Genomic DNA, 24,458 nt, shown 5'->3' on the forward strand with positions numbered 1-24,458 from the left:
TCCAGTTTCTTCTTCATATTCTCCACTGCTGCTACTCTTTATTCCCTCTCTTTCTTCACTCTCACTTCTCTCTCTAGGTGACGTGTGTTATCAACAACTTCCAGCAGACAAAGCCCCCACCCCCACCGGTGCGCCCCCAGCGCCCTGAGTCTGTGCTGGGCATGCCCATGGTGGCGCTGCCCTGCGTAGAGAGTCCACTTGAAAAGTTAAGTGGCACTCAGGTAAGGGGTGGGAGTGGGTTAGTGGCAGGGCTGCACACATAAGGGGGATGGATTACGCCCCACCCTGTCCTTCTGTGTTTGACCCAGTGGACCCTAATGTGACTCCCAAGACCCACCCAGCCCTCCTTCTCCCTTTACTAGCATGTCGACCCAAACACCAACCACAGCACCCTGAAAAACTCACTGACGCTCTGGAGGACTGATCTGCTTCTTGCTTATCCCGAAGAGACGTTACATTACTTTTATAATAGAGTAACTGAGAAGCAGCAGAATGTTTATGACCATTAACTCATTGTTCCATCAGTGGGTTGATGGAAATGTAACATCTTTAGAGCAGATGTACCTTTACGACAAAGCAAATGGACTGTGTAGCATGTGGAGCTTCAAAGACGGAAAGCCATTAGTTGGTGCATTCTGGGAAAAATTACCGCGGTGTGAGTTTCCCTTCGTAGGCCACCCTCATCCTCCTCACTTTTGAAACTAATTTGCCTTCTTTTCCACACTTTGTCACCTCGACCATACAGTCATTCCTTTTCTCCCTCAGTCTTATATTTTATTTAGTGGTGCACCGAAATTTTGGCAACCAAATGGAGGGCCGAAATCATTGACCGCAACAGTGATGATATGTCCTATGTCACATTGGGACTGTTAGCATCTATTTCGTGAACACGTAATGGAAGCCTATTTCCGCCACAGTTCAAAAATATAAAAAATGTAATTGAGACCTTTTCTCTCACAATTTTGATCACAATGTATATTTTCTTGACTATTTTCTTGGAAATATGCGTTTATTTCTATAATTATTTTGAGACTTTTTCCCCAGCACAGAATTAAAAAAAAGTAATTGCAACTTTTTTTCTCTTAATTCTATCTTTAGGAAAAAAAGTCTTGTGACATATAAACTTTTTAAAATCTTTATTGTGAATTATAAACTCGAAATTGCAAGAAAATGTAAAGATAAAATTGTAAAAAATGTAAAATGACTTGCGACTTTTTATCTCACAGTTTTGAATTTTTTTATTGAAATTCAGATTTTGTTTTTTCTTCTCAGAATTGGAAGATGTAACAGTTCACTCTAGGCATCACGTTCATTTTGGCACATTTACCTCAGAAAAGGCATTCAGTTACAATAAACTCGATAGTTAAATAGAAAAAAATATATTTTAATAAATATATGCACTATATTACATATTCACTCAACTTTTTCATGATATCGTCGTATGTTTACGTAACCAGTTTTTATTACAGCCATCATATAAATCATTATATTCCATGAAAATTGTAGTAGATTATAGTAGAAAAATAACAGTATTGTTAAAAAGTTGATATATAAACTATTTGAATGTTTGTATTAACTTGCTGAATCCGTTTTAATTACAGTTTTTGCTGTGTAGTTAAGTAAGTCATTTTGGTGCATCACTAATTTTATTCTATCCGAACACAGTTTCCACCTTCCAGTCTTGTTTTCTCATCCTTTCTCTCTCTCTCTCTCCCCTCACACTCTCTCTCCCCCCTCACAGACTCCAAGGGGATCTCCATTCACTGAGATCACATGACCATCAGCCTCATCGGTTCCCCGTCCCCCCCGATGTCCTCATACCGTCTCGCTCCATTTCCAGCGAAGTGTAGACCAGCCGTCCCAGCACGCGCACCACTGCGCCGCCCACTCCGCGGGACGCTCCGCTGCTCTGCACCGCTCCTACTCGACGCAGGTCTAGATTTCCTCACCTCCAACCCCTCATCCTCCATATTCCTCCATGCTGCCGATAGGGCCTCCACAAACCGCTCAAACAAACCATGACAAGAACTTTCAGAGCCTGCTCGGAGATCCCGAACACTTGCACGAAAGCCAGAAATCACAGGTAGGCATCTTTCTGTTGCCAGAGAATTTGTTTGGACTGTGTGTGGAGGATTCGCACCTGTTCAGACCTCTCAAAACCAACCCGACCTACTTCCTGGGGAACCGATGAAGAAGTCTTGATCAGCTTTTGGCTGAAATTCAGAACTCTGGCTGCAATTTTTACTGCAGTGTCAGTTCAGATGTAAATACATACACTGTTTTTTTTTTCTTTTTTGGCATTTTGGTTAAAGGCATGTCTGTTTTCTTCCTTTTTGTTTATTAGGTTGACCATATGTACTCTTTTTTTTTTCCCAGACGGGTTTATAAATTGCGTAAAATGCCTGGGTTTTGCCTTTGTTTTCCAATTGTTTTCATACTTGCTGAAGGTAATGACTGAAAAGTACTTTGACCAATAGCATGCAGACATTGAATAAAATCGACCAATCATGGTGTGCAAGAAGGCGGGATCTACAGGGAATATCAAAGCAATGCAAATACATATAAATATAATGTATGATAATGTGGAAAACCTGGACATTCTAGGCAATTTAGAAATCCCAGCCAGGATATATCTGGAAAAAAATAGGACATATGTTCACCCTAGCACTGATGGAGTTTTTAAGTTACATTTGTAGTCATCACAATGTATGGTGTGAAAAATTACACATAAACTATATATTGATTTGTTTTTGAGCCATTTTCACTATGCACTTGGGACAATCTCATCAGCATCAGCTATCTGGACATCCTGTAAGTGCACATCAAGGGAAAAAACTTTAAAGTTGGAGATGTTCTTGAAATCAACTCTTGTAATAATGTTTGGATGCATCGTAAGGAATTGATGGACAGAATGACAGACACATAAAAATCGACCACAGCATTCTTTTCGTCTGGTTCGTGCTCGCAAGGATTTTTGCACCAGCTAGATGTAATGCACCGTCTGACATGAAGGCCTTTTCATTATTGTCTGTCTAGACACAAGGCTTTCAGACATGAGACATTCTTACACTTTTTCATCAAAGTATGGATTGGATTCTTAATTTCTCAGGAGAGAAAAGCAAGAAAAGGACCCCATGATGTCAACAGAACAGTAAAGACAGCATCGGTATTGTTGATGGTATTTCTGTGAAAGTTTTCAAAAGTGGTAACTGGAGGTCAGCTAGTTTCTTTCCTGTATAGTGAGCAATCCTTTCACATTCATATCACGTGTTACTAGCAGGGATGTGCGGCATTCAGAATTGAATTGAAGAATCCTTTTCATTTACAGTTCACGAATTTGAATTGAATTTGAACTTGAACTTGAGGTAGCAAACAGATTCAGTATTGAAGTTTTGAGTGTAAGGAGGTAGAATTAACATGCATTGAAACTTGTAGAAATTCTGTACAGTAAGCTAAGCTTTAACTAGAAATGAAAGTTTTATCAAGACAAACTTTGAATGTTGGCATAAACTTTGGTAACGCTAAAGTTTTTTTTTTTGACTAATTTATTTATTTATTTTATTTTATAGGCACTTTTGTAAATAAAAAGCTCTTTTCATGTAATTTTCTAGGAATCCCTTTAAGAAGTGTACAGTTACTGTGTTAACATTTAGTTTTCTTTTTATTAATACACCTTATTTTTCTTAATTGTTATCTAGATATGAAGACAATGTTAGATGTCATGTTCAGATTCAGATTTATATTAAGTTCATAATTTGTACTAAATTAAATGGAAATTACAAAATATAAATCAAAAGAAGATAGATAGATAGATAGATAGATAGATAGATAGATAGATAGATAGATAGATAGATAGATAGATAGATAGATAGATAGATAGATAGATAGATAGATAGATAGATAGATAGGATTTGACTTCCTGTGGGGTGTGGCCAATTCAATTCTAAATCACATTTAGAAATTGAAAGAAAACCAATTCTGACTTTTGCACAGCCCTGGTTAGCAAGTTTGTAAAAACCTTTGGCTGTCATTTTACAATGATGATGTTATGAAAGGTCCTTGCAATGAAATCATTCCTGAGGATGTCTGGTCCAGTGGGATTTTTAAAATTATTTGAGCTATTTGATGACTAGTTAACATTAATCAGTAGCCTGCACTGCCTGGATGATGAAAGACAATAAGAAAAGTAGTTTCAGTAGTGAAGCGAGGTTTTACATTTTGATGAACTTTTAAGAGACATTTTTTGTTGGAGGAACATGTGCTGATGTATCATTCATATTAATGAGCAGGAAAGTGTATTAAAAGAATAGTTTCGGCATTTCGGAAAATGTACTCACCCTCAGGTGACCTAAGATGTAGATGTAAGATGTTAATTTCTTCATCAGAACAGAATTTCAGGAATTTTAGCATTACATCACTTCCAGTGGATGCTCTGCAGTGAATGGGTGCCGTCAGAATGACAGTCCAAACAACTAATAGAAACATCACAAGTAATCCACACCAATCCAGTCCATCATTAATGTCTTGTGAATCGGATATCTGCATGACTGTACGAAACAAATGAATGTTTAAGGCATTTTAACTTGAAGTTGTTAATTGAGTCCCCCATCCATAGAATGGCTTTCTCCAGTGAAAAAGTCTGAATCAGGAGAGAAATCTGCACAGATCAAGCACCGTTTACGAAAGAAAACAGTACAAAACATTTCTAAATCAATAAATTAGTGGATTTTTGAATATGAGAGCACAACAGGAGATGAAATTGTTCACTGCAGGAGGCATTATGGACTCATGTTTTGGCCAGAAGCAACAGTTTAAACACCTTAATGATTTTTAATTATTTCTTACAAGCACACAGCTTTTCTCTTCACAAGATGTTAATTGATGTCCTAGAATCGTAGATTACTTATAGATTATTGTGATGTTTTTATCAGCTGTTTGAACTCTCATTCTGATGGCACCCATTCACTGCAGAAGATCCACTGGCAAGCAAGTGATGTAATGCTAGATTTCTCCAAATATGTTGCAATGAAGAAACAATGTCATCTACATCTTAGGTGGCCTGAGGGTAATTTTATTTTCTGGATAAACTACTCCTAGGGGAGATTTTGAGCAAATGGTTAAGTGTCTCAGGCAGCTAAAATAAAGTAATGGCCACAGATTCACATGCTCATGTTTGATAAACTATAATAGATTTTCTACACAGGTTGGCTGCATGTGCTGTACCACACGTAAACCAAGTGTTGTGCACTTCATAATTTTATCGAGCTCTGTTAAATTGGCTATTTTTTCAGAAATCTTTTTTTTTTTTTTTTTTGGCTTTAAATAACATTTATTTTATAATATAGTGTTTACTTGGACTAATTGTAAGATGTGTATACAAAAAATGTGTGTACTTAAATCAGATGAGTGTAAACACTCCACCTTGTTGCACTCCAAACGGATGAAAATGAATGTTTGTAACATTAACTGTGACATCTAATCTGTCTGATGCCCCTCAGCCTTTACATCCCGGCACCAGGTCCAGCCTCACATTCTGTGCTACGTACAGTTACTGTCTCTGTTGTAAGAGCACCATCTACACATGCTAAGAAACACCTTCACATCCTTAAAACACTCCATTAATGGTGAAGTCTGCAATTTTTTACCGCTAGGGAATGGAATTACAACAGCAATGACTGATATCACACAGGTTTCCCAAACCTCTTCTATTGGTCGGACAAACAGAAAGCTCCGCCCCAAACTCACGCTTTGGTTGAGCCAATGCTGCAGTTTTGGGCTTGGTCAGGATTCTCAAAGAAACAGATCAAGAAAAAGTCAAAGCCATACAGTGTGTACACAGTTTTTGGGCAAATCAAGCTGCAAATGGTTTATATATGATTACAGAGACTGAAAAAAAATTAGAGGCTTCACCTTTAAAAAGCTTTTATCTGTAGCTCTCAGCTCTCTTATTCCTCCTTTCATACACCCAAATGAAAAGATATTTGTACAGTTTTGCAAACAAGTCTTTTTGTATCAAAAAAAAAGAAAGAAAAAATTACGAGTTTTGCACACCATTCCTGTGCACTGGATTAATTTGTTATATTGGTGATTTTTATTTAAATGCACCTAATGAGTCATTGATCTGTGTTTGGGTAATTGAATAAAGTAAAAAGCGTGACATACCTCTGACTCTTTCTGTGGCATAGTTTTGTTGACTGCTGGAGGCCTGTTCCATTTTAGTTGAAATATGTGACCAAAAAGAGCCTTTTAAAATGATTTGACTCATAATTATGTGTGCTGTTATATAAGTCACATGTGACTGGCTGAAAGAATACTAGTACAATAATATACATCTAGTAAATAATAATATACAATTCTGTCTTGTATTTCTATGTGCATTAAGACCACATATATTTCATATCCATATTCAGAAGAGTTGCCTGCCAGTGTGGGTTTTTTCAATGACCAAAAATCTGTTTCCGACCAGTCTTTTTATATATATAAATATATTGTTTCTATATATTACTGTTACATCTTTGCTTTCATCTATATGCCAAAATGTCCACAGCTACATTTGATGTCACCTATAAAAGTAGCCTAGTTATGCAACTGCAGAGCTACTTTAGATAGTAATGATGTCCAAATAATTGTAGTTGAGGCTAGTTGAGTTAAATAACAAGAACTATTCACTTCCATCATTTGATGGTCATTACATTTGTTTACAATCAGCAACAGCAATCACAGCTAAGGGGCAAAAAAAAAAAAAAATTCGAGCTATTTCATTAGAAAACGGCTACAGACAGAATAGCTTTTCATTCTGGAAATAATTTCAAACCAAAAAACAAAAACAACCTAAAGAAACCCCAGCAGTTTTCCCAGAGTAGTTTCCTCATGGTCATCATTACATGGTCAATATTGCACAACACATATCAGTGAACTAAAATCTGCTGCTGTCATGCATTTCTCCTAAAGGGGATTCATGCAATGTGGCTCGTTTGAAATAGGTGAGTTTGTTTCCTGAACAGAACAGATTTGGAGAAATATAGCATTACATCACTTGCTCTTTCTTTACTCTTTGCAGATTATTCAGACATTGTGTTTTGATCAGTACAATGTCTGAGCAGTGGGCGTGGCTTCTTTAGGGGGGTGCTGGGTGGAGCAGTGGGCGGGGCCGAGCTGACGTAACCGAGGAGCCTGTCAACTAAGACGGTGAAGAAAAAAAAATGCAGTGTTTGCGGCTGCGAGCTCCGTGGAGCTTTAAGAAGTCCTTGTGTGCTTTTTAAAGGTGGGAAATGGCCTCGCGCTAGAAATACAGGTTTATTCGCCAGTAGGCCACAGACGACGCGCGGGTTTGAAGACAGCGAGTGGGCTAAGCGCTCGCTAGCCGTCTCCATCCAGCTAACACTGGGTTCGTGGACAGAAGAAAGCAGACAACAGGATCTGGACACGTTTAAACAGACCTATGAGACTCTTATCAGGTACTGGACACTGTTAATGTAATTCGCAAAGCGTGTGTGTACAGAAGCGTCGCTTCTGCACCTGTCACGCATGCATTATTTACATGGCCATTGTTTGGGCGACAGATTAATAGAAAAGTTCAGCGCACAGGAGTTGGTTCGGACACTCATTCAAGTCACTTATAAATGCAGAATTGTCTTGTACACTGCACATGCTACACATTTTCTTGTGTTAAAGCGACTGGTTTCGCTGCGTGCTCGTTTTGTTATTGTTCGCGAGTTTGAGAATCAGGGACGGTTATACATTATTATGCAGCGCATTATGACGTAACGTCACCCGTGTATTATGACGCAGCTGCTCTCTCTCTCTTTCTCTCTCTCTCTCTCTCTTTCTCTCTCTCTCTCTCTCTTAAGTTTCAGAGAATTCGTGAATAAAGAATTCTAATGTAGAATCGGTAACTGTTGCTTTGTTATTCAGGCCAAACTTGTTCATCGGAGCAAGCTTCCGCATAATTTCGTATGATAGCTGTTTCTTCTTCTTCTTCTTTGTCACACGTTTCTTGTCATGCAGCTTCTTAAAATAGACTGTCGTGCGAAAATGAAATAGACCACATCACAAATATTTGTGTGATTATAATGTATAATGAAAATGTTTCTTCTGCTTTTGAAGGAAAGATTTAAATATCTTCAAACTTTATATGATTTATATTTCATAAAACGATCATACATGTACATTTTACTGTTTTTATAGTGTATATACTTTAAATAATTATATATATAAGCTCTTTTTTTTCTTAAAAATAACATTGTTAAAATATGTACTATATACGTTTATATACTATGTACGTCAATATTTAAGGACTTTTACAATGAGAAAGCGCTATTAATAGTTTTTTTTATTGTATTGTATTTCTTTTTAACTTTTTTGAAGTTTTATATGTGTGTGGAGACTAGCACAGTGACTCTTTAGATAGATCAGAAATTACTTTAGTTTTTAGTTTTTTTAGATAATGAGCTATTATCATCACATAAATTGTAATTATGTGAGAGCTTATTTCAGAAACAATCTATTTCTTATTATTTTTATCCATTAAAATAAACTTCAGACTTGTTGTGTTGGCAAGTCCAAGGTTTCCAGGTATTTGGGCACATGGGTTTTCTTTCACCGTGTCATGTTCAGGATAATGACTGGTTGACATTTAACCTTTCAGTTATCATAGTGCACACAAGTGTGAAGTGACAAATAGATACACCAGTCAACCACACACTGGCTTCCTTAAGACACATTTATCAAAGTCAAACTTCAGCTGATGTTCAGACTGAGGTGAAAACATCAAAAGTTTAGGAATGAGCCACATACACTTTTATGCATTTCTTATGTTGTTATCGAAATATAATTTAGTGTATGATGTTATGGAATTAATTTGTGCATTATTTACAAAACGGACACATTTCCAGCAATGTGACCAGCCATGAAAGTCTGTAATGTGGCGGTCGATTGTTTGTTGTTGAAAGGTTACCCGAGGCACATTCCCTCTCTTCTGTGTGCTCCATACGTGACCTCTTCACAGGAGGTCACACATTGCCGGTCACTTTTTTAGTCTTTAAATAGATTTACAATGGAAGTGTTAACTTGGGGTAACGGGAGACTGGTTACAAAGACATTGTGTAGATCTCATCATGACCCAATCTGCTCAATGCTCTTTTTTTAATCAATGTCCTATTGTCAGTACATGGGTAAATGATTTAAACCTTTGTTAGTTTAATCTTGATAAAGTACAGCTACATGTTTACTCACATTTTTGGCAGGATTAGTGCACTTGAGCCCATTGTTTGTGTATAAGACCCGATCATGAGGGATTTCGCAATGGATTCTTCAGCCTCGGAGGTTGAAGTGAATGTGTACCGTTTGCTCCGTGCTTAAGAATTTGAAAAGAACAGCCGGACGTTTGTGTGGAAGAATCCATCGTATTTGGAAAATCATACAGTCAATGCTAAAAACAATGCATTACTGTGTGAAGAAAAAAAAGTTATTTATTTTTGGTTGCTTTAGGTTAAAAGATGATTTTTTGATAGATGAAATATGTTGAAGTAATTTATTTTTAATGCAGAGACATTAATGCCTAGTGTAGTAGTTCTGCAGTGTGTGTTATAGCTTGATACAGTTTTAAAAAATAGCAGATGACTCGATGTGACGCTCTAGCATGCTGGGGGTCAGGGACCCACACTGTAATGAGACACACACTTATAACATTCCTCTTTGGTTTTTGAGATTTGTAGACTGCCTTGAGATATGAGATGTTTGTGCTTGTTTCTCCCAAATTTCCTCAAACATTCCTTTTTTAAGTCTTTCTTTTAAGACTATTATCATCACAAATGTTCTTCTTTCTTATTCAGAAATAAGAGAAAAATGGCATTTAGGGATACTTGTTTCATAAATATAGATCAAATTCTGCTATATACCGGTACTTTATGTAAATGTAGATGTGGGTTAATGTTTTACGCTGTTTGTTCTCTTTTCCTTTTTGAAAATCTGACAGACAAATTGTTAGGATTTTTTAGTGCAAACAGAAACAAACGAAATATTCTCAAACCAAGCAGTTATTAAAATCGGTCTTTCTTGTTCCTTCTCTCACATTCTCCATCACTATTTGCCCACAGTGTTCTTCTTCTTTGAATCTTCTTTGAACATTTGAAAACAAAGAGTTCATTCACTGTATTGCACGTTTAATAACTTCGTCACTGTACTTCTTTACTCACGAACAGATTAAAGCATAACACACAGTCTTTGTGAATGAAGGACGGGTCAGTTGCTCTGCTCTGGACTGGTAAGAGTTTGCAGGGAAGAGCACCAGTGTGACGCTGTGTTTTGATGTCTCTTGCACAGGTGAGAGATGGATATGAGAGAGGTGTATGTGGTGGCCGGCAGCTTCGTGGGGTTCCAGCTGTTCTTCTCATGCATCAGTCCAGTTCTGTCTTCCACCTTCACACAGGGTTATGGGAAACTTCCTCCAAACAAACTCAACGACTGGAACTCCAGGTATCAGCCTCATATTACTCAGCACTGCTCTAATAGAAATGTATGTATGGATGGATGGGTCAGTAGTACAAATAGAAATAGACTGGAGGCTAAGATATTAATGGATGGATAAATAATCATTAAACATGCACAGGTATAGACTAAAGCAGGGACAATGAAGTCACATTTTGAGGAAATATGCATGTATAGCCGTGTTGATGATCCTGCTGGGTCCATGTGTGAAGCAAAGAGCTATGAGTGCTGGATTTGTGAAAATTAAAGAAAAGAATGTTCTTAAGTGCTTCTAAATTCTAAGTAACTTTTCTTAAATATGTAAGAAAAAGAATAAAGTTATAGTATTAAATTGTATATTATTATAGTATAATCAAATTACGTTGTCGGATACTATCCTGCACACAAGGTCGAATTCAAAACTTTACACTGCTAAATCTTAAAGGTATATTTGTTAAACTAATAAGCTTTTGTTAAGTAGTAATGCTCTAATGTATGGAAGTAAAATAATGACATATGTCTTTGAAACAAAAAAGCATGCTGAATAGCACTATCTGAAAAAATAATGCATTGCATTAATAGTACTTGCATTTTAATGCATTGTATTTCCAGGGCTTGCATCTTTAGGTCCTGAAATTTAATATAGTTGTTCGTTTAAGCAGTGAATAATTCAATTAGAAATATTTCACACACCTTTTCATAATAAAAAAAATCAATAATTCATATTCACGTTCTAGAATTCACTTGCAAAATATTAAATCGGTTTAAAAATACGATGTATAGTATTCGACACGCAAATTTCGGTCCATTTTATTTCCCTTTTTTCTAAATTCGCTTCCACAAATTCAGTGGTTATAATTCGGCAGATAATTCGCCCTTTCACATCCGGGAGCTGCAGGAATAGCAGTAGAGCACAGAGACATGATTTCCATCTGCTGTCAGTCGCTCACCAGCAGGTGGTGCAAGCGGCAACAGGTGGATTAAGTAATAAAGTTACAAAAACTGATCTGCAGAAATTAAGCAAGCGCTAAGTAGAAGTTTTGATTATCGGGGCATGTGGTAAAGCTGATTGTGCGTATGTTTATTTCAACATCTTTGCTGTTAGACTGTATAAAGGCTGTTACCCGTAGCCTACAAGTAACACACACACACACACACAGAGCCTATTAGTGCATAATATCAATGTAGCCTTCAGTAATCTTTTTCATTGATGTTATGGCAGTCCACATTGCTGACTTGTGCGCGTCTCAAGCGCCCTCTTTACGTTCGCCCAAATGCCTGTTTAGTTGTCGGTGGATTTGCCTATATTTGGCGTTGAAAAACGGATCAACGCCAAATATAGGCAATTTACTAACGATTCATTGAACACTTTGCCTATGTCTCAAAAATCGAACAGGATTTTTTTTTCACAAAAGTGACAGCCCTATACGAGAGGACACCAAAGTTGCAATATGTAACATTTGTTCTGCAAAAATCTCCAAAATTGTGGATTTTTTTGCACAATTTTTAAAAAACTATTTTATTTGATGGAACATAAAACTTGAAGAATAATTATTATTTATATTTATTGTAAAAAATATTTTATGTTTTTTTATGTAACTGTTAATAAAAGTTTGATTATTATATTGTGATTTTTCAATTCAGATCCATTAAATCCAAGCAATATATATATTAGTTTTTAAAAGAAGCCATTTTCGGCTTCAGTTTCGGTTTTCGGCCAAGTGCATCCTAAATTTTCGGTTTCGGCGCAGAATTTTCATTTCGGTGCATCACTAACCGATTTAATATTTTGGAAGTGAATTCTGGAACGTGAATATGAATTATTATTATTTTTATTTTTTTGAAAAGGTGTATGTAATATTTTGAATTGAAATATTCACAGCTTAAATGAACAACTATATACAATTCCAGGACCTAAAAATGCAAGCCTTGGAAATTCATGGAATAAAAATGCAAGTACATGTTAATGCAATGCATTATTTTTCAGTTAGTGCTATTCAGCATGCTTTTTTGTTTCAAAGACAGAAGTCATTATTTTACTTCCATACTAATGCTTATATTTAAAACAGCCAAGTAAATTAATTAAACATTTTCCCTTTAAGATTGGATTCTAGGCATTTAGACAACTTTAAAGGGATACTTCACTTAAAAAAGTAGATTTTGTCATAATTTGCCCTCAGGTTTTAATAAACCTGTATGAGTATCTTTCTTGTGTGGAACATCAAAGAAGATGGAATGTTGGTCACCAAATAATCGACGGTAGCCATTGACTTCTATCTATTTTTTTTTCACACATTCTTCTAAATATTTTCTTTTGTGCTCAGCAGAAGAAAAGAAACTCATACAGGTTTGAAACAACATCAGGGGGAGTAAAAGACGACAGAAATGTCATTTTTGAGTGAATTATCCCTTTAAGAATATTTGAAAGAATACTTTAAAGAAACCAAGGGATAATTTAAGATTCTTAAAAACTTCAAAAGTACAAAGAAGCTTCCGAATATAATTCATAATGTTGTCGTACATGAGTGTAGCCCAGTCTGAGCGAGGTCTAGTGATCTCTGTACTGTACTGTATTGTGAAATGAAGGCGAATGGCAGTATGGTTTAATCACCTTTCCTCTTTGTAATCTTCTGAACCTGGTTAACTTTGACCTTGCAGCACTTAGTTAGGAAGAGATAGGCTGCCTCGTGTTATCTATGTGATATTCCTAATGCTGATTTCTTTCGACGATGACTTTTTGTGGCCCTTGGCACAGTTATTAAATTATTGTTTGTAGGGTTAGGGTTACATCATGTCAAAATTCAGATTCATGCATTTCAATCTTTGAACTGAATAGGCAACTGTACAGACCATGAATGAGAGGAAGAATGAGCTCCAGACTTTGATGATTACTGAGCTGTTTTTATGTCCTCAGGCTGGTGTCCACTGTCCATGCGTTAATTGTGGGGCTGTTCTGTCTCTATATCCTCTGGTATGATGATGCCGTCAATGAGGATCCCATCTGGTAAGATACTAAAAACTCAAAAACAGAGTGGATTTTTAACTCTGTGTACTAACTGGATCTTATTGTAATATTTCATGTTTCACTGTTTACAACCAAACCCAAACAATGCATCTTTCAGCTATTTTTGAATCCATAAAAGCCTCAAAAGCAGGAATCAAACCTGCAATTAGTACCATTCAATATGTCAGTGTCAATGTCATGTCCAAGTAAAATGTCCTGAAGTTTTAATTGAAACTTATGTGTCCTCTGTAGTCACCAGTGCACACAACTACCATCTCATTTGTCTTCTTTATTTTTCTTTTCTTCTTTCCCTCTCTTTAATCTTTCCTTTTCTGCCTGCTGCCTGTTTGGTCTGCATCTTTGCGTCCTGAAGGGGAAGAATGGTAATTTGTCTTTAGTGGTTGTCACCTCCTCTTGTCCTCTATAGCTCTGCTCCAGAACCTAGGGAGCTGCCTACCAAAACAGCATTTTCTGTCCTAATAACAATAATAATGATACATTTATAAATATTTTTGAATAGTATGTATTTTTTTATTCATGGTTCATATCATCTCACTTATATAGCCATCTCTTGTTCTTTTGACATTTTCCTCATTTAATAGACTGCAACACTCAAGGTAACTTTCCCCTTTCATTTTCTGCAGAGATTTCATGAAATGCTTTAATAAAGAGCCTTGAATCATGCCAAACATCTTTGATTTGAGGTAAAAAAGTAAACTGAGAAGATAAAACACAGTTACTTAGGTTTTTTTATGAAGTAATGAACAACAAAACTGAAAGTTTTTCTCCCCCTCTATCCATTTAAGATGTAGACGAGTTTGTTCCTTCATCTGAACAGATGTGGAGAAATTTAGCATTTCATCACTTGCTCTGCAGTGAATGGGTGCCGTCAGAATCAGAGTCCAAACAGCTGATAATAACATCACAATAATCCACAAGTAATCCACACCACTTATGAAGTGAAAGTGAAAAGTGAAGTGAAAAGCTTTGTGTTTGTGATAAACAGATCCATCATTAAGAGGTTTTTACTTCAAACTGTGGCTTCCAGCATAATATGGCTTTCTCTAGAGAAAATATTAACACAGATAAATAGTTAGAGACTATAGGAAGACCATCTCGATTAAATCTCAGAGTAGTTTTGTTTTGAAAGCTTTATAAATAATCATTAAAAAAATAATCAGTGTCTCTGTGAGAAAAATGGAATGTGTTTTTAAATTCTTGAATTCTCTTTTTGTTTTGTCACATCTGCTCTCATTTTCTCATCACCTCTGTTTTCTTTGGTCGCCCGTGTGAGTGACTCAATCAGTGAGGGAACCGTATTTCTGTCTGTTCTCAGTGTCTCTTTTCCTCTGTCAGATCAGAGAGGTTTTAATCTTGCCAACAAGGCGCCTTTTGAACAGGAAACAACAGATTCCAGGACCCCCTCCTCAGTCGTATCATATGACAGTCCTCCAGACCTCCTCTCTCACTGATCAGCCTCTCTCTCACTGTCCCATAGGCCAATTCGGCCAGTAATGCTCCCCCAAAAAACACAAGGAAAAGGGTGTCCATTCTACAATACAGATGCTTTTTTTGAACAATGGTTTTCTAAAATGTTTAAGTCATTTTATTTTTGTTATGCTAGGTTCCATTGTAGATAATGTCACATCTCTGGTCTGATTTTGTTTCACGTCCAGTTTGACTCTTCAGTGGGTGTTGTGGGATCATGAGACTGTTTAGATGGAAAGGTTTCTCTTTTCATTTTGCTGTTCTTGTTTTGGCGTGTCTGAGCAGCCCCGCTATGGGTTGTAAATATCCAGTTTCCACTGTAGGTGAATTGCATTGTGCTTCTCAAGCTACACTGATCAATATTAATAAAAGTCAGTCTATAACTAATGCATTTCAGGGCTGATGGTAACCGAGTTGGCAGTTTTACAGTTAAGCTATTACGCTCAAGGCAAGGAAATAGTTTACCTAAATGAAAACTACAACTTAAACCATTAAAAACGTTTCTGTTTCTTCAAATAAAATAAATGTAAAGTGAACTTAATCTAAGGAAATGTAAACTAAATGGTTTTCAGTTGTCCCAGTCAACATCTCGATTTATTTTTTTAAGTTGAAGTATTAAAATAATAAATTAAAATTAAATAAAAGCTATTCATAAATTAAAAGCTAAATAGATATACATTTAAAAAATACGTTCGGATGGACGGACAAGTTAATATAAAAATAAAGATAAGGTAAAAATCATAAACTAAAATAATAAAATAAAAAACGAATTCAAAATATTGATATAAACTACAATTATATTTAAGTTTATATGAAAACAACACTGGCTCAAGGGTATGATGCTTCAAGGTGAATTTTAGAAAATCTATTTAATGCTAATTTTTCTACAGAAAACTTGTTTTCAAGTTTCATCAGTTGTTTACTGTTAAAAAAAAAAACCCCGTTGGTAAGAGATTTCCTTCTGGAAAACTTACCGAAATATCAGATGAAGTGATAAAGATATTTTCATGTCCTTGCAGAGTTCATTTGCTGAAAGGAGGATAATGTCAGCTGCTGTTTTTGAAGTATGAAATAATACATTATTTTAATAAGGGGCTGTTATGATGGAAACTGGGTTGATGTGTAACCTGCGGGTACAATAACATGCCTTTAAGATGACATCATGTCAAATGTAGAATTCGGCTCTTCGTTTTGAACAAGGAAATATATTTTTAGAGGACACTGAAAAATTTCAAATTTAATGTTTATCTGCTTACCCCCAGGGCATCCAAGATGTAGGTGATTTTGTTTCTTTAGTAGAACACACATCAAGATTTTTAACTCAAACCGTTGAAGTATATCAGTCTTATAATGTAAGTGGATGGAAATCATGGTTTAAACACAGATAATAAAACAAAACAAACAAAAAACATAAACAAACAAAACCAAATCAAACCCTGTGGCTCGTGACAATACATTGATGTATAAAGACAGAAAAACTCTGTTTCAAGAAACTGAACAGTATTTATATAGTTTTTTTACCTCTGATTCACACAATGTCTGAACTGTCCTGTGCGTGTTCGCAGACGCGTGAGGCGTCTTCTTCTTCTTCTTGCTTTATGGTGGATCGCAGACTTATAAGTGCATTACCGCCACCTATCTCTCAAGCGGACCATAGACACTCCTAATTGAGATTGTAGATAGTGTCAATGGTTCACTTGAGAGATAGGTGCACTTAAGTCTGCGATCCGCTATAAAGCAAGAAGACGCATCATGCGTCTGCTGTTGTGAAGTGTGTTCACAAGAGTTCTAACAGTTCAGACATTGTGTGAATCAAAGGTAAAAAAAACTATATAAATACTGTTCAGTTTCTTGTACAGGCCGATCTTTTTTCTTTTTTTTTTGTCTTTTACACATCAGTGTATCGTCACAAGTCACAGGGTTTAATTTGGTTTTGTTTGTGTATGTTTTTTTTATTATTTATTGTCTGTTTTGCCATGATTCCCATCCACTTACATAGACTTAAAATATCTGTGTTTTACTGAAGAAACAAAGTCACCTACATCTTGGATGCCCTGGGGTTAAACAGATAAACATCACATTTTCAATTTTGGGTGAACTATCCCTTTAAATGATTTACTTCTCTCCTGTGTTTCCTATTATATTAGCATATTCAAAAAATGTTTACAGTCATTAGTTATAGCAGTAATTGTAATTGTTGTTTGGTAAATGCTCAAACAAAATGATGACAATTATGCAGGTTTACTCTGTTTTTAAAACAAGTTTGATCAGAGCAGAGCCTTTCAAACTCTCAAGCCGATCTCTTTGTTTTTTCATTGTAATACACCGTCACCCATCTTTACACTACAATGGCTTTCATAAAACTCGTCTGTTCTGTAAGTCTGGCCTGTCAGGGCAGTTGTCTGAATCTGCTCTCTAAAGCTGACCTGCTTGTCAACATAGTATGAGGTCAAAGGTGAAGAAACATGCTTATGCGTGTCCATTTAAAGGCTAATACTGCATCTATTTGTCTCAATAAACTATGGCCTTCAAAAAAAAAAAAAATTCCTAAACCAGTGAGTTCTCTGTATTCAGTTGAAAATAAAATGACCTGATAAGAAGGTTAATGTCAGAATGACATGTTTCACAATCAAACCATAATGAAAGTCCATGAAAGAAGTAGATTAGATAGGGCACATTTCAGTTATTTTGGGGCGAATTTTAATTCTTATTTTAAAGTAATGATTCCGGTATTATATATATTTTTTCCTGTCAAGGTTATGTATTTAAGACTACAGCAATGTTATTTTAGTATCATTGATATAATATTATTATTTCTGTTGGTATTTTGAATTAGATTTTATTTTTGTTTTAGTTATTATATTATTTTTTGTTCTATTTTAGTTTATATTTTAGTTCAAGATTTAGTAATTTAGTCATTTTATTAGTTTTTTAAATGTCTTTATAGTTTTTATAATTTTTTTATTCATTAATTTTTAGTTTATTGAATTTTAGTACTTCAAAAAAATGAGAAATGATGCCTTTGCGACTGAAATAAAACTTTTTTTTAAATTAGTTTTTTCTAAGTTATGCTTTTTTTGTTTCTGTATGGGTTTAGTTTCAATTATTTATCATAGTCCTAAACTACAGTACTTTTTTATTAATTAATTATTGAGTTTATTTTATTGGTGTTGGTCAATGTCTAATGGCCCATTAATAACTCTGAGTCTTGTCAGTGAATATTCTATCAAATCCATGCTTGATTTGACACAGAACACTGTTGAAAAACAGCATTGTTATTTAACACAATTTTTTTCATCACAAATAGTGTAATAACAGAAGCAACATAAATGAATTTCCGAAAGTCTTGGTACATCATCCACCATATGACTCAATAGTTGATATAAAACCTAGAAATCATTCATAAACAAATGAGCAAATTCACATGCAGGTCCATGCAAAGAAAGTGCATTATTTCTGTCACAAGATGAACAAATTTTGTCAGTTACAATAAAGCCTACCGTTTTTCCATATATTTAGCACGAGAGATTATAATACGTAAATTTTAATATTCCAGGTGTGAAGTCATGCATTATTGCTGGATGAGCAGTGAGAGTTGAGTGTTTGTTCGAGGGGTCAGAGGTCAGTGAAGGTGACAGTGGAGTCACGCTGAGGGTAACTGAGCTTCCTGTGTACGAGAGGCTGCTAGCTAGCGCTCGTGTTTCACACACACACTCCTCTGGCACTGGACATCTGCGACCACTGTTTGTGTATCAGTTCCCGGATCGCTTTACAGGGTCACAGAGAGACACCGATCTCAGGGACACACGGACTGTTGCGCTAGCTTGAGATATTCATCTTCCATACGGCGAGTGCACGTGTTTTAGTCATTTCATCTCTTCTGTAACTCTCAAGTGACCCCGTCGACTGCACTTGAATGTATTTTCAATGAAAACAAACAGCTTAAACCAGCGTATGCTGTGATGCTTGAAGCCTCCACTGAGTTTACATCTCACAATTCTGAGTTTATATTTCGCAATTTTCGAAGAATTGCAAGTGACATTTCAGAATTGTGAGGGAAAAAATTCACACTTGCCCTTTTAATTTATTTTACTCTATCAAAATAAAAGTTAAGTTTAACTAGAAGAATTGATGACAGAAATATATTACTGTTGTACAGTAGAATGTACTTAATGATATTATTACAGTTTAATAAAACATAATTTAAGGAATATCACACAATATCAAAAAAATAAAATCTTTTTTTCTTCATTTTCAAAAGATCACACAAAATACTCTACCAGCAAACACTACCAGTCTGCTGGCAGTTTGTTTTATATAATAAACATTTTTATAGTATATTTGCAATTAACTAGATAAGATAAGATAAGATTACATGCAAACGTTGTAGATTACACTCAGTCCTGACATCGCTTCATGTTCAGCCAGCTGAATTGAATACAATATTATTTGACTGGACTATGACAGTGGTGTGATGTTAGTTGTGGTAGAGTAATAAATGCTCTCCCTCATGCTTTGGGTGTCCATCTGCAGATTACCTGGGTGGTGACGCTTTTACAGATCACACCCTTCAGAGACCAGCAGTTCGTGTTCATCTTGTTAAGGCCAATCATTACCATTGTTGACTGACTGCATTTCTAATACTGTTGTTTTTGCCTTTTGTTGAGCTGTATCCTTTTTTTGTTTTTCCTCAGGGGTGATCCTTACATGGTAAAGCTCAATGTGGCCATCACCTGTGGATACCTGTTCTATGGTATGAATCATTGTTTTGTTATGGAAGTTCGAGCACAGATTACACACAGATCTTTTCAGGTTTGTCTGCATTTTTTACCCTCTTGTTTTCTCTTCTGTCATCTCTTCTTCTCTCAGACCTGGTGCTTCTGGCTTGTAACTGGAGTACCATGGGTGACATGTTTTTTGTCTGTCACCACTTGGCGGCGCTGTATGCTTATGGATTTGTGCTGGTAAGTGCCTGGAAATACAAAGGCCCTTGAAGTTATGGATATTTACCATAAATTAGGATAAAAATAAAAAATGTTTGATAAAAAGAATCAAATAAAAGTGTGAATGGAAGGTTCTGAGAAGGTGGCATGCATACATTATAGAAAAGATTCTGTAAGTGTCCAACGTGTCATTTTCAACCACTTTTTTTTATTATTGTAGTGTTATTTTTAATCAGTTTTTGTATTTATAGTTCTAGTAATTTTATTCTTTTTGTAATTTTAGGTGTTAAAATATTATTATATATTTTAGTTGAAATCGATTAATCATGATTGACAGATAGAAGTTTGTGTTTACATAATATGTAGGAATTATATATATATATATATATATATATATATATATATATATATATATATATATATATATATATATAAAATATATATATATATATATATATATATATATAAAATATATATATATATATAAAATATAATATTACAAATGTGTATTTATAATTATCAGTTGCAGTTAACCGATTTGACAGCCAAAGGCAGAGTTGGTTACACCACCCTGACTTCGATTTGGCTGATAAATATTTTTTCAAATATTAATACTAATGTTTCACTACTAACATTTGAATAATATTAATGATATTAATTTTATAGTAACAATAATGATACTTCTATTAATAGTAAAATATTGTATAGTTAAAATATTATTCTAAAATACTTTAAATAAGACTCCTTTTTTCTTTTTCTTTTTTTCATGACTGTTTTTCAGGATGGTTTTCGTGTGAATTAAATTACAATTCAGAAAATGAAAACATGTTCCTCATAGGAGAGATATTCGATCAACTGTATATGATCTACATTTGTATGTTGTTGTTTTTTTCACAGACACGTGGAGTGCTTCCTTATTTTGCAAACTTCCGACTGATTTCAGAATTGTCAACACCATTTGTGAATCAAAGGTGAGATTCGTTTACTCCTCTGAAGAGATCTGGTTCAGATCCATTACCCTTCCAAACACTAAACGTCTCATCTGACCTCTGTTTCTCTCTCCGCAGGTGGTTTTTCGAAGCGCTAGCCTTCCCTCGTACTCACCCGCTGGTCGTCTCCAACGGTGTCGCGATGACGGTCGTGTTCTTCCTGGTGCGGATCGCCGTGATGCCGCCCTACTGGGCGAGAGTGTTTGGCACCTTCGGTACGCCAGCGTTCGAAAGGCTTGGTCTGGCAGCTCAGGTGGCCTGGATCCTATCCTGCATTTGTTTGGATATCCTCAACACAATCTGGATGTACAAAATCGCCCGCGGCTGTTTTAAGGTCATCACCGGCAAGCTAAGAGGATGCAAAGTGGACTCCAAAAAGGCCAGTTACACCAACAACCACACAGACTGAGAATCATCCGCGACTACGACCCATTAGACGTATTCTCTTCCCAGATCTAGCACATATAGCGCTCTGGATGGACGTGCTCTCGAAACAGAGGTTGGGAGGAGAGAGTGTCATCATCCCAGTGTGCTTTTAACCTACATATACTCTGATTTCACCTGCACTGGTGGAAGTCAAGCAGATAAACTAACCTGTTACGCCTCAAGTACAACCAAAGTGCCTCCAAGCACAAGGAGAAGCAAAAGAACATGAGCTTATGACCACAAAAAGTCCATCAGATCTCCATCGCAAAGCCTTAGCCAGCCAGTACCCATCCATGTCTTTCTCGAGATCAACCGTGAGCCGTGTTTCCTGTGATATTTACACTGATGTGCCTCAAAGGTCTCCAGCATCCACTACTTGTTGAGCATTTGGGTTGGATGTGCTCATCAGCTTCATTCAGTTTGACGCCATTGCCAGTCTGACCGGTTGCAAACCTCAGATCTACCTCTCTCTCTCTCTCCATGTCGAGCACAAGTGCAGAACCGGCTCATCTCAAGACGAACACCGCGTGGACTCCAGGAACATGAAGAGCACCTTGAAAAGACAGTCCATGAGAATCAAACGCTTTGCTCTTATAGTTCAGACTTGCAGAACTCATCTTATGTTGCACGTCAGTCACTCTTTTGCATTTTCCATGTGGAAACGGAGTGAAAGGTGGTTTCTAAAGCCTTGGAGAGTCTCACTTAGCAAATATCTGTGTGTTTACTTCATTTCTGATCATGTGAGGTCACGTTTGCATTAGATTCGAGGAAACTGCAGTGCTTTATCCGTTTCTCAGGTTCTTGCCTTTTCTAGATCCCTCCATTTTCTCTGACATGTTGCATCACTTAACAATTTCCTCACCGAGCAGATTGTTTCACTGTTCAAAACTCAAGGCTTGATGGGAACTGATGCAATTTCACATCTTAGTCCCGTTTTTTCCTGGTTCTGTTGTTTTCGTCCTGCTAAATTCATTGTTTTTTTTTTTGTTTTCAGCTTGTTGGTCACCAGAGCTTCCAGCCTGATGTTTAGGCTTTTGTCATGATGCATGAATGCTGTTGTGATTATCTTGAATGTGAGTTCATGTGAGCTGGGCATGTCGACCCATGCTGCGTTACACTGTGGCATTACAATGCAGTATATATGTGCGTAAAATCATATGCAGTTCTTATTCCTGCCAAGTATTTAACAAGAGTAAATCCCTCTGTATTCAGAGCTAGCATTTCTCTTCAGGTACACTTTCAAACTGAATGTTGTTTTGAATGAGAATGGGAGGGGATTGTGGGAAATGTAGTATTTTGCCTTGTATCCGTAATTCGAAATAACCAAATCATCCTCCAGGCCTTGAATATGTGAAGCTGTGACAATAGAAATATATTTGGGAGAAGTTTTGTAGAAGAAAGAGGCCATTTGGTCATCTAATTATATGTACTTCTGAAATGAGCTGTAATCTTCATGTTTATGGAAATGCAAAGGAGTTTCGTCTTTATGGTATGACATCAGCACAACCATTGCACAATCAAAATGCCTTAGTGGCATTGATATTGTAATAATTGTAATTTTAAAAGGGCTGGTCAAAAATTAAGAGGAAGTTCATCTACTGCACAAACTGATTGGCAATACTCAAAATAATACATTTAGTAATAATAGATTTACATTAATAATACATAGGATTTTCCTGGTATTCAGTGGAATCATTAACTGTTTCCAGTTTGGTGTCCAGCCCAATGCCAGTATTGAAACTCTATGTATGTGTATTCATTTCAGTCTAGAATTAGAAGTCGCTTTTAAGAATTGATTATAAGAATACTAAAATTAGCACAGAACTGTTGGATGATTGTTCAGTTTTAGCTTTTCTTATTTTTTCTTTCTTTTAACACATTACTGTTGTGAATCCAATCATCTCTGGAAATTTTAATGTGAAAATCGGCCCCTTAGAGCCCCTGTCTATACACTTTGAAACCGATGGATGACATGTATGACCACTAATAATATTGTACGAGTAGCAGTCAAAACATGAGAAATGACAGATTAATAAATTTGAGATGATGAAAAACTGTCCTGACTTGTTTTCTTTTAATTTGTTTGCTTATTTTGCATTTAATGTGCACTTAATTTTCAATTTATACTACTGGTAAGGGTACTTAACTTTTAGGGTACTACTTTTTTTTTTTTTTTAATCTACAAAAATATGAAGTAGCACAAATGTTTTCAACATTAATAATAACAATAAATTTTTCTTGAGCAGCAAATCAGCATATAAGGATGATTTCTGAAGGATCATGTGACACTCAAGACTGGAGGAATGATGCTGAATGCAAACCTTAGAATAATCACGTACTTATAAATGTACTTCTTCGGGTTTAAAGTGTTTTTATGATGGATGGATGGATGAATTAGTAAACACAATTTTTTAACAATAATTCGTCTCTTTTACACATTTATATAAATAGTAGACTGGTTTCATGAATGAAATTCTTTCGCTTTAGTGGGTCAAATTATTCATCCTCACACTTTCGCTTTACCCATTTTACACACTTTTTTTTAAACATTTTATCATGACATGTTTTGATGTGTTCATAAATCCACTGGAAGTTTGTTTAATGTCTGTTTAAGTAGATGTTTGACTTTTGATGTCAATATTTTAAACATTTAGCTTGCTGTTTGTACATTCAGAGCACTTTTCTGTTGGCAGAACCATTGGCGAATGGCAGTAGTTTGCCAATTCTTCATGCATACTGAAGATTTATCTTCGTTCAGTGGCAACCAAACATCCTCATGTTTAAGAAGTATTGTAAAGTGAATATCCATCTATCTATCTTCAGTTCTACCTGTAGAAAATGACATCAGGTAGTTCTGCTTTAGCTCAGATCTTACGTAATAGACAGGACAGAAGAAAGTGGAGGTAAAGAAAGCCAAAGAGGCTGACAGAGAATATTAAAGCTAGAGAATGAGTGTAGTGTGGCTCTGATTGAATCCAGCTCTACTGCATGTACTCATGGTCAATGGGTTGGGCCAGAGCGACTGTGTGTGTGTGGATAACTTTTACCAAACATGGTCACACAGTGCATTTTAGGCACACTGAAATCTCCCCTGGTACCCTCACACATACACACATACACACTACATATCATACATCTGCA

General features: G+C 35.9%; 2 protein-coding genes across 5 annotated transcripts in view; both read left to right on the plus strand.

The window, feature by feature from the left end:
• plppr2a (phospholipid phosphatase related 2a) overlaps positions 1–3,603 on the plus strand; it is a 35,922-nt gene extending 32,319 nt beyond the window's left edge. For 2 of the 4 annotated variants that reach the window (XM_059561022.1, XM_059561030.1), the window contains 2 exons: positions 78–221; positions 1,742–3,603. In XM_059561022.1, coding sequence (XP_059417005.1) covers positions 78–221; positions 1,742–1,777 — 180 coding nt within the window. In that variant the 3' untranslated portion in view covers positions 1,778–3,603. The remainder of the gene's footprint in view (positions 1–77; positions 222–1,741) is intronic. The other 2 variants (XM_059561003.1, XM_059561012.1) reach the window with 1 other exon arrangement.
• A 3,544-nt stretch (positions 3,604–7,147) lies between these two features.
• On the plus strand, positions 7,148–23,371 carry LOC132152225 (TLC domain-containing protein 4-B-like). Its single transcript, XM_059561042.1, has 7 exons — positions 7,148–7,457; positions 10,324–10,476; positions 13,382–13,471; positions 19,654–19,712; positions 19,829–19,923; positions 20,800–20,873; positions 20,970–23,371. The coding sequence occupies exons 2-7, from the start codon at positions 10,331–10,333 to the stop codon at positions 21,298–21,300; spliced, it is 795 nt and encodes a 264-aa protein (XP_059417025.1). The 5' UTR covers positions 7,148–7,457; positions 10,324–10,330; the 3' UTR covers positions 21,301–23,371.
• Positions 23,372–24,458: the final 1,087 nt, after the last annotated feature.

The sequence above is a fragment of the Carassius carassius genome, chromosome 1 (genome assembly GCF_963082965.1).
Source record: "Carassius carassius chromosome 1, fCarCar2.1, whole genome shotgun sequence".
Classification (NCBI taxonomy): Eukaryota; Metazoa; Chordata; class Actinopteri; order Cypriniformes; family Cyprinidae; genus Carassius; species Carassius carassius.